The 10,565-nt window shown below is 46.0% G+C and overlaps 1 protein-coding gene across 1 annotated transcript; it reads left to right on the top strand.

Annotated features, from left to right (window-relative positions):
- The first annotated feature begins 725 nt into the window (after positions 1-725).
- AEN (apoptosis enhancing nuclease) lies at positions 726-10,330 on the top strand. Its single transcript, XM_035132108.2, has 4 exons — positions 726-810; positions 4,239-4,917; positions 8,293-8,493; positions 9,871-10,330. The coding sequence occupies exons 2-4, from the start codon at positions 4,240-4,242 to the stop codon at positions 10,072-10,074; spliced, it is 1,083 nt and encodes a 360-aa protein (XP_034987999.1). The 5' UTR covers positions 726-810; position 4,239; the 3' UTR covers positions 10,075-10,330.
- Positions 10,331-10,565: the final 235 nt, after the last annotated feature.

The following is a 10,565-nucleotide window of genomic DNA, read 5'->3' as shown; positions in this document are numbered from 1 at the left end:
CACACTCTGGGAAGCCTTTAACCATCGAAGTTTCCCCGTACACCCATATGCCGTGAAACATACACGTGTGCAGTTGTCACGTGGGACAATCTATACTTGGGTGGTTCTGCACGCCTAGTTCCTACCGTAAGCAGAAAGTGCCACTAGCGTAAGGAGTTTGTTATATCGAAAAGAAGCCCCGCGTTCCCTGAAAACTTTGCACCCAGATGGAAATATGGAACGTCTGAATCCAACCGACGGGGGGGAGTTTATCCTAAGCCGGTTCTTAGGAAAGAGAGTAATGCCGGGAGAAAGTTGCAAGGAGAATAACTCCCCATTGCACTTAGTGGGGTTTACTTCCAAGTAAACCAGGGCAAGCTCGGGATGCACGGCTAGGATCCCATGAACAATTAACAATTAAAGGTGGAGATCTTCTCCACCTTTGCTCAGAGAAGTCCTATGGGTCCTACTCCCAGGACTGCAACCGTAAACTCCCAATAGACTAAGAGATCCTTCCGACAAAAAAAGAAATAAAGATTACAATCAGACTGCCCTGTATACAATTACGCGGGAGTTAAGATCCAGCCTTTTAACCTGGACGCAAGCACGGTCCGACTTAAAAGACTTCTTTGCTCGCGGACAGCGAGGCGCCAGCAAGCAGCGACCCCAAGCCACGCCCCTTTATACAGATATCCTCTCAACCGTCTTGGCTAAGGCAGCCAATCAGAGGTAGGGGGCGTGTTCCGAAGCGCAGGACTTGCCCGGGCATGTGAGAGTCGTCAGATGGGCCTTTGCTTCCGGGAGTGACACGTGGGGAGCTGGCTTGCTTAGGTAAGGGGGAAATGGGCAAAAGGGTGGGGCGGATCTCACCCTTAAAAGTTGGGGGTCGAGGAAGTTACTGAAGGCAAGAGAAAAGTGGGACTTTAGGAGGCCTTGGGAAGTTCCTAGTCCGCGTGAGGGGGTTTTTTATAGAAGATGGTCCGCATACCTATTTTGGATTCCCCCTTATCTATTTTTAGAAGGGGGTATAATTTGAGTGAAACTGGGCTGAATCGGGGTGGGACTTGTAGATTTCATAAGCTGTTCTTTAGCTGAGTGGTGGTCTGATAAAACTTTTTTTTTCCGGGCCTTGATAACAGGGAGTATAGCTGGGTTTGTTGCTCTTTTAAGTTTTCAAAATGTTACATTTATTCTTTCTCCCTTTGGGCTGATTTTAATTGTGAGTTGCCTTGGACGGGCATTTGCCCATAAAAGCAGCCTAAAATGATTAAAAGTAAATAAATAAAACTTCTCCCACCCCACCATATGGGAAGGAAGTAAGTTGGGGGGGGGAGCAGCAGGCTAGTCCCTTATCCTGTCCTTATTTGTTTGTTTATTCTATTTGTATACAATCCATTCACACGAAGATTACAGGGTTGCTCACAAGGTAAAAATACAAAACGAGACCACAAAATTAAAAACAAAACAATACCCCCCCTCCTCACAGTAGCTAAGCAGATACTGATAAGAGGAAGCTGCCTTACTGATAATAGGAAGCTGGTTCATCTAGTATTGCCTGCACTGACTGGCAGCAGGAATTCAGCATCACATAATCAAGTTTACAGGTCCATTGATGCAAAAATCTGCTCCTGGTTCCCCTGCCCCCTAGCATTCTTTTTTTGAGCAATTTTAAAGGGGTGGGCAGAAATGCTTCCTGGTATACTTCAGATTACTTAGGGATATACTGTAGCAGTATATTCCCATCTACCTGTTTCTCACCCCAGCCTAGGGAGGTAACATTGTCAATTATATTCCAAAAGCAGGGCCCCTTTTGTGGTGGCCTCAGAGTTATGTAATGCTCTTCTATGGATAGTTCTTTGGCCTCTTTGGAGGCACGCGAAGATTGCACACACCTACCCTCCTGAGGCACTGGAAGTTAGGTTCTGTTTGTTAATATTTGTTACTCATATGTAGCTTTAATTTATGTTTTATAATGTTTATAAATGGGTTTATTTTACATTAGCGAGTTTGTTTTTTTGCAACCCACATTATGAACACATTGTTGCTGAAAGGTGGACCAGATACCTTTCACGGGATCATAGGACCAGAAGTATTTTTAAATAAATATAACAATACAATAAAGTTTACTTACTGTTAACATTTATCAGGGTTGGCGCCGTTTTAAGCTAAAGACCCAACACCAATCTTTATTTAAATCATTTTCTTTTTCCTCTTTTTTTGGGCCTTTTATTGGCTTTGCTTTTTAAGATGATAAACCTGAGAGCACAGCTTCCACCACCCAGCAATTGTAGGCACTTTGTAAGCAATCAATCAATCAATCAATCAATAGAAGAATTATATTTTTAAAAAAATCTCAAATGACATTTGGGGTATGGGACAACTGAGACGGGGAAAATAAACTGACCTTTCAGAATGGATAAAGGTAAATGGATAAAGGTCGTGACCGACTCTGGGGTTGCAGCGCTCATCTCGCGTTATTGGCCGAAGGAGCTGGCGTACAGCTTCCAGGTCATGTGGCCAGCATGACAAAGCCGCTTCTGGCGAACCAGAGCAGCACACGGAAACGCCGTTTACCTTCCCACTGGAGCGGTACCTATTTATCTACTTGCACTTTGACGTGCTTTCGAACTGCTAGGTTGGCAGGAGCTGGGACCGAGCAACAGGAGCTCACCCCGTGGCGGGGATTCGAACCGCCGACCTTCTGATCGGCAAGCCCTAGGCTCTGTGGTTTAACCCACAGCGCCACCCGCGTCCCTTTCAGAATGGATAGGGTTCAATGTATTTCTGAGTGATTAAAATGAGCTGGCAAGACCACTACCACCCCTTGCAGGAATTGCCAGAGGTCGTTGCCATGATCAAGACCGTAGTAGAACCCTGTGGTCCTTCTGGCTGTTGTAGTGGTACAACTCGCATCATCCTCAACCATTGGCTAGATGATTGGGTCTGATGGGAAGTGTAGTACACCCAAGATCTGGAGAGCCACAGGTGCACCCTCCCTCACCTAGGACAATCTTATCAGCCTTGGTCATGTCCAGGGAGTGATGGGACTTGTCTGGGCACGAGTCCCTGGGTGAAGGCATTCTTTCCAAATGTCTTTTGCTGAACAACCTGGAAACTTTCCCTCAGGATGAGAAATCAGTAAGACATGATTTAAATCACTAGTCAGTAAGACTTGATTTAAATCTTTTTTTATTTATTTACAGAAAGACTCATTCTTGCTGGTAATATTCTTAACATTTACAACCAGATGAAGGTTTCATTTTTGGAACAATAAATTTTCAGAGTAGTTTTTACACATATATCAAAAATTACTGATTTGGTTATACTATTAGAAATACATTGTCAGATAATTACAAAACTATCGTGAGGTTTAATAAGTTGACTGCTTATATTTGGACAACTTTTCTGCTGTACTTTATTGAAAGGAGAAAAATAATAATTTCCTTAATAACAATTTAAATTTAGTTGTTGTTGTTGTTGTTTAGTCGTTTAGTCGTGTCCGACTCTTTGTGACCCCATGGACCATAGCACGCCAGGCACTCCTGTCTTCCACTTAAATTTAGTTAAATTTATTTAACTAAAACAATAACATTACAGCATATGTATCCATGTTTGTTAACGGATGTGGTTAAATTATTATTATTTTTTTAAAAAAACAGACTGAGTTTTAGCACACATGAAAAACTTAAAACAAATCCTTATTTCGTGATGAATAGCCTTTGGACCAGGGGTAGGCAACCAAAGGCCCGGGGGCCAGGTGCGGCCCAATCGCCTTCTAATCCAGCCCGTGGACAGTCCAGGAATCAGCGTGTTTTTACATGAGTAGAATGTGTCCTTTTATTTAAAATGCATCTCTGAGTTATTTGTGGGGCATAGGAATTCATTCATCCCCCCCCCGCCCCCCCAAAATGTAGTCTGGCCCACCGCATGGTCTGAGGGACGGTGGAATGGCCCACGGCTGAGAAAGATTGCTGACCCCTGCTTTGGACTATAATGTAACTTAAATAGAAAACTATATTTAGAAAGATTTTTCCTCCAAAAGCACTTTATTTTAAAATTTAAATTTTTAAAAAACCATTGATTTTTATCCACCCTGCTTCCCCTGTTCCTGAGTGGAGAGGCGGGATATTGCCATCCCACAAGGAGATAGTGCCTTATTTGCTCTCCCCACCATACCCCTCTCTCTGCCTTCTCGTGTTTGGATCAGCCTTTCTGCCTGCCCACCAGTTCCCTAAGAGTCCCTCATCTTCTTTCGTCAGGATGCCGTCTACCACCAAATGCTCGTCAGGTGGGATAAGTCCAGCGCAAGTGGTCCAGGTGGGTGACTTGGGGATGGATGATGAGCAGGACCTCCGGTGCCTCTGCACCGAGTGGGGTCCGGGCCACGACAAAGCTTCCCGGGATGCCGAAACCTCCGGCCAGAAGAAAAAGAAGAGCCGCCGATACCAGCGGTTTATGGCGCGGAGGGCAGTGGAGCAGAGAGGGCTGCAGGGAAAGACCCTGCCGACGACATCAGGCAGCTCAGAAGTGGGTGGTGCACTGAGCTCCTTGTGCTGTGAAGTCAGCCCTTGTGGCCAGTTGTTCGAGAAGGATGGAGCAGGGGCTCCTAGGGAACCTTGTCGGCTCTGTCCGGTTGCGCCAGGTGCTTCCCAAAGTCTCAAGAATCAAATAGCCTCCCCTGGCGGAAAGGGCACCGGTTCCTCATTCTGTCCGACGCCCAGGAAATGTGTGGCGCTTGACTGCGAAATGGTGGGCACGGGCCCTGCTGGGAGGACGAGTGAGTTGGCGCGGTGCACAGTCGTGAACTACGACGGGGACGTCATCTACGACAAATACGTCCGGCCGGAGCTCCCGATTGTCGATTACAGGACTCGGTGGAGCGGGGTCACCCGGCGACACATGGAAAAGGCCACTCCTTTTAAGGTTGCACAGAGCGAGGTAAGCAAAGAAGGGGGAAGAGGGATGGAGGATTGTTTTCTGTACAGCTGGAGAATTAGATGCTTGCTTGCTGCAGAACCAGTGTGGTTTAGTTGAGAGAGGGTCGGACTAGGAGACGGGAGGGTCAAATCCATGAAATTCCATGAAGGATGCTGCTGCTTCTTTGACAAAAATTGCAAACTGATCTGGAAAATGCAGAGAACTGAACTTCAAAGATTTGAAAAATGAGAAACTGAGAGCTAGTGTGGTAATAGTGGTTAGAGTGTTGGACTAAGACCTAGGAAGCCAGGGGTCAAATCATTGCTTGGCTGTGAAGTTCACTGGGTGATCTTGGGCCAGCCACTGCCCTTCAGCCTAATTTACCTAGCAGGGTTATTCTAGGGATTAAATGAGATGATTAGCTATTTATACCCCGCCCATCTGGCGGGGTTTCCCCAGACTCTGGGCGGCCCCGAACAGAATAATAATAATAATAATAGCAATCAAACATTAAAAACTTAAACAGGGCTGCCTTCAGATGTCTTCTAAGGGTTGTATAGTTGTTTATTTCCTTCACATATGGTGGGAGATCATTCCACAGGGCAGGTGCCACGACTAAGAAGGTCCTGTACATGTTACCACAGGCCCTCTGCCTGGTTCCCTGTAGCTTCACTTCTCATAGGGAGGGAACCCCCAGAAGGCCCTCAGAGCTGGACCTCAGTGTCTGGGCTGAACGATGGGGGTGGAGATGCTCCTTCGGGTTTATTGGGCCGAGGAGGGAACCATGTATGCCAGCTTGAGGTTGGAGGAAACGAGGGGATATAAATGCAACAAAATAAATAAGCTTATCACTACTAATATACACCTGTATTCCTTAGATACTGCACCGTACATTTAAGAAGAACGATCCTTTCCGCCAGCTTGCGGTAGCGTGGAAGGATTCGGAAAAGCACAAGCAGCTTTTAGAACATAGGAAGCTGCTGAAAAATGAGTCGGACTGTCAGTCCATCTAGCTTAGTATTGTCTGCACTGGTTGGCAGGGGCTGCCCAGGGGTTCAGGCAAGGGGCATTTCCAGCCCTACCTGGAGTTCGAGGGACCTTCTGTGTGCACCCTTAAACTGTAGTTCCCGGACTCTTTAAACATTGGTATGATACTGCTTTCAATGTATCGTGCAGGTGGAGCCCATCTCCCACTTCATCCCTTATTCCCAACATGCACACACCTGCACCTGACGTTCAAGAGACCCTCCAAATTGACATGGGGTGTTTGGGCCGGGACTCCAGTGTGTGATCTGCAATAATCTTGTGGGCTCTTGCCCAATCACACCTTTTGCAACTACTTCAAACTTTCGGGTTTCCCGCAACACTGACACCTGGATTTTTTTGTCGGTCACCCTAATTTGGCTCCACTTCTCTTGGCACTCAGCACCTGAGTTTGCTATTAAAGAGAGTGATACATTTTAATCTCCCTGCTTTATTGCGTCCTTCAAAATTACAATCGAGAAAATTTAAAAGCTCGTAATGTTCCCTGCACCCTTGTCGCTCGTTCTTTGAAGGCTAACGGTGCCCAGGTTAATTAGTACATCATTACCGGTTCATTTCAAGCCTCTGAATACAAGCCTTTTAATGTTGCATTTGATTGGCTTTACCCCATTTCACGGGGGTCTGTTCCAGGTGAATAATTGCTGGCTACCTGTCTGTCGCAAAATGCTCTGTTCTCTTGTCTCCATTTGTGGGTTTGTATTTGCGGGCTGAACTTATCCACTTCCGTTCTGTTGATGTTTTAACACACACACACACACACACACACACACACACACACACACACCCCGCGGTGTGCTATGGCTGGGCATTCTGCTATCAGGAGTTCAGGGTTTACTTTTCTTATAGTTGTGTCTCGTTGATAAAACCCAACAGCATTGCTAATGGGTTGTGGTGTACCTTGTGCTTTGTACAGTGGTACGTCTGGTTAAGAACTTAATTCGTTCCAGAGGTCCGTTCTTAACCTGAAACTGTTCTTAACCTGAAGCACCACTTTAGCTAATGGGGCCTCCCGCTGCCGCTGCGCGATTTCTGTTCTCATCCTGAAGCAAATTTCTTAACCCGAGGTACTATTTCTGGGTTAGTGGAGTTTGTAACCTGAAGCGTGTGTAACCCGAGGTACCACTGTAATTTGCACAGATTTTGAGTCCAAAGCGTTTTGCACTTTTTGTACAGAGCCATCAGGAATACAGTCATACCTTGGAAGTCTTAACAGCTCAGTTCTCGAACATTTTGGCTCCTGAACGTCGCAAACCCAGAAGTGAGTGTTCTGGTTTGTGAGCTATTTTTGGAAGCTGAACGTCCAGTGGGGCTTTGGTTTTCGAACGTTTTGGAAGTGTAATAGACTTCCAGAATGGATTTCGTTTGACTTCTAAGGTACAACAGTATTATTATTATCATCCTTTATTTATTAATCGCCTTCTAAAACAACGTTTCAATGTGCTTTACACGTAAGATAAATAAAAACGGAAAAATGAAAAGCCCTTTGGAAAGTTTGGTTCCTTTCGGAAAGTGCAGATAAGGGGTGCCTTTTAGTATCTCAACAGGAATGCTATTCCACAGAACAGGAACCTTCCTCTTGTCTATAGCTGTACAGATTTTCATATTATTGTTATTTTTACATTTATAGCCCACCTTTCCTCCAAGGAGCTTAAGGCAGTGTACATAGTGTCATAATTCCTCATCATAATTCCCATGAGCCCCACAACATAGTTCTCCCTGTCATTTCATCCTCACAGCAACCCTGTGAGGCAGGTTAGGTTGAGAGGGGGTGACTGACCTAAGGTCACACACTCTGACCATCATGGCTGAGTGGGGATTTGAACCCTGGTCTCCCAGGTCCTAGTCCATCACTCTGACCATTACACCATACTGGATCTCTTTATTTTTTCTGTCAATTTGTATTGCCATAATCTCACGGGTAGTGGGTATCCAGACCCCTATAGGAAATGGGCCAGGATGAAGAATTTAACAGCTCTCTTCTTCACAGGAGAAAAATCAATAGATAGGTTTGTTGTACTTTTGATACAAACTTCTTTTTATTTATTCTTCTTTTCACATGGAAATCTTCAAATCGGATCTCTTCTCCTAGACCTAGTCCCAGGCTACAGAATCCCATTCAGCCTCTGTGCCAGACCCACTAACTGCTGTAGCTCACAAATCCCCAGGATTCCAAGCAACTATCCCCTCAAATCCAGTCACGATACATAACATGGTTCAAAACAGTTTTACATATTTTTCTGACCCACCTATGTTCATTCCTTTAAAAACGCAGGGCACGGCCTATCCTCGCCATCTTCCTAAGGCCCTCTGTTAGTGACGGCGGGTGGCTAAACGGCCTTTTAATTCTTGCAGATCCTACAGATCGTGAGGGACAAGATAGTGGTGGGGCATGCCATCCACAACGACTTCCGAGCCTTGAAATATTTTCACCCTTATGCCTGGACACGGGACACAAGTCGGAGCCCCCTGCTGAGGAAGAAGATGGGGCTCCCTATGAAAGCCAGCGTCTCTCTCAAGAGCCTGGCTAGTGAGCTGCTACACAAGAATATTCAGGTAATTTAAGGAGATGCCTTCCTCCCTCAGATCCAGATCCAAGTACTCTTGGAGGAAGCTTGTATTTTCGAGATGCATTTCAGTCGGGCTTTAGGTCCGGTTTTGGCACAGAAACTGCTTTGGTGGCCCTGTATGATGACTCCTGTCAGGAGAGAGACAGGGAAAACATGTCTCTGTTAATTCTCTTTAACCTCTCGGCAGCATTCCGTGCCGTCAGCCATGGTTTCCTCCTGGAGCGGCTGTCTGAATTGGGGTGGGCAGCAGTGTTTTGCAGTGGCTCCGGTCCAACCTGGATGGTCATCTCCAGGGGGGTCATGCTTGAGGAGTGCTCTTTGGTCCTGTGGAGCCTGCCTTCGATGTGAGGTTCCTCGGGGTTCAATCTTATCCCCTATTCTCCAACTGTGGAATGCTCTTCCCAGAGAGGTTCACCTGGACCCTTCATTACATATCTTTTAAGTGCCAGACAAATTCCTCTTCTCCCAGGCCTTTGGATAATCAAACAATCCATGGCTTTTTAGACTCCGGGGGGTGGGGGGTGGTATTGTTTTGTTTGTCACTATGTTATGTATTTTGATATTTATACAGTAAACCAAGCATCCCCAAACTTCGGCCCTCCAGATGTTTTGGACTACAATTCCCATCTTCCCCAACCACTGGTCCTGTTAGCTAGGGATCATGGGAGTTGTAGGCCAAAACATCTGGAGGGCCGCAGTTTGGGGATGCCTGCAGTAAACCTCCGTGTTGGTCCTCTGATGAAGGGCGGAAAAGAACTAAATAAATAACTTGTTAGGCAACCCGGATAGGATTCAGAGATAGAGTTGTGCTGCCATTGAGCCTAAAGGTTCATTTCAGCTATCATGGGTTATCTTCCTATATACATAAAAATGCAAGGCTGTCATCACGCAGCCCCCCATTGGAAGGATTTGTAGTGCTGCATCGCAGTCCTGGATTTGCATGAAGACAGGGCAAAGGAGGCGAGCAAAGGAGAAGTCGAGTTTTGAGTGTTTGAACAACATCATAGGTTTAAGTAAAGCAGGGGTGGAGGAACGCAGGGGCTGTGAGGATGTGGTGGAGGGGTTGAAGGAGCTGGGAGGATATGGGGGATGTTGGATGAAGTGGTAAATGGAGGCGTTGAGGTTGGCGGGGTCAGCAACATGAGCAGGGATGAGAGCCCCTACTAGTAGAATTCAGTGCTATTGGACTGGCTATGATGTACTTCTTAAATGGGAAAACTTAGGATTGTTCATTGCAAAGATATACTTTATAAAATGTTGGTAGAAGTAGTTGGCTTTGGTCAATGCTACTAGATGGCACATCTTGAGGACTAGAACCTTACACACAGTTTGGGTTTTTTTCCTCCCCTTTCCTATCTGTTAGGTTAGCCGAAATGGACATTCATCAGTAGAAGATGCTCAGACGTCTATGGAGCTTTACAGATTGGTGGAGGTACAATGGGAAAAGACACTGGCCAGTAGCTTCCTGCCAAGCCTTCCAAACAGCCCTCCAGATAGCAGCTCGGAGAGTGTTTGCTACATGGATGACCAGTATTGGCCCAAGGACTTCGACGCAGGCTGTACATGAAGGTGCAAACTCTAGAACAGCTTTCCCCAACCTGGTGCCTCCAGTTGATCTTTTTAACTCTAGCACGGCTAGTGGTCAGGGACAATGGGAGTTGTGGTTCAAAACATCTGAAAGGCACCAGGGGCAGGGATGCTGCTCTAGAATGTGCACTCGGGACTGTCACTGAGGAGTGGGGAGGCCATGATTCTGAACCTAATGTAGCAACTTTATTTATTGCCAAATTGGACAACCTAAGAATACACGATTCTACTGGTGATGAGAGGACTTCTGTGTTCTTCATTTGATCGAGAGGGGCTGCTTTAGGATTCTTCTTCTGAAGGAAGAAAAGAGGAAATCTTCCAAAAAGATAAGCTGCCTATACTGGCCCTTTAGTTTGTTTTGACCATAGAGAAGAGGTTGACCCAAGATGATGATGGTGATAATTCATTATTTATACCCCACCTATCTGGCTGGGTTTCCCCAGCCACTCTGGGTGGCTTCCAACCGGAATA

The sequence above is a fragment of the Zootoca vivipara genome, chromosome 14 (assembly GCF_963506605.1).
Source record: "Zootoca vivipara chromosome 14, rZooViv1.1, whole genome shotgun sequence".
Lineage (NCBI taxonomy): Eukaryota > Metazoa > Chordata > Lepidosauria > Squamata > Lacertidae > Zootoca > Zootoca vivipara.
Note: the sequence above shows the minus strand (reverse complement) of the source record. Positions and strands in the feature narration are given on the sequence as shown.

Coding starts and splice junctions, on each gene's coding strand:
- AEN (XM_035132108.2), top strand. CDS start 4,240: ATGCCGTCTACCACCAAATGCTCGTCAGGTGGGATAAGTCCAGCGCAA. Junction 4,918..8,292: donor TTAAGGTTGCACAGAGCGAG/GTAAGCAAAGAA, acceptor TAATTCTTGCAG/ATCCTACAGATCGTGAGGGA. Junction 8,494..9,870: donor TGCTACACAAGAATATTCAG/GTAATTTAAGGA, acceptor CCTATCTGTTAG/GTTAGCCGAAATGGACATTC.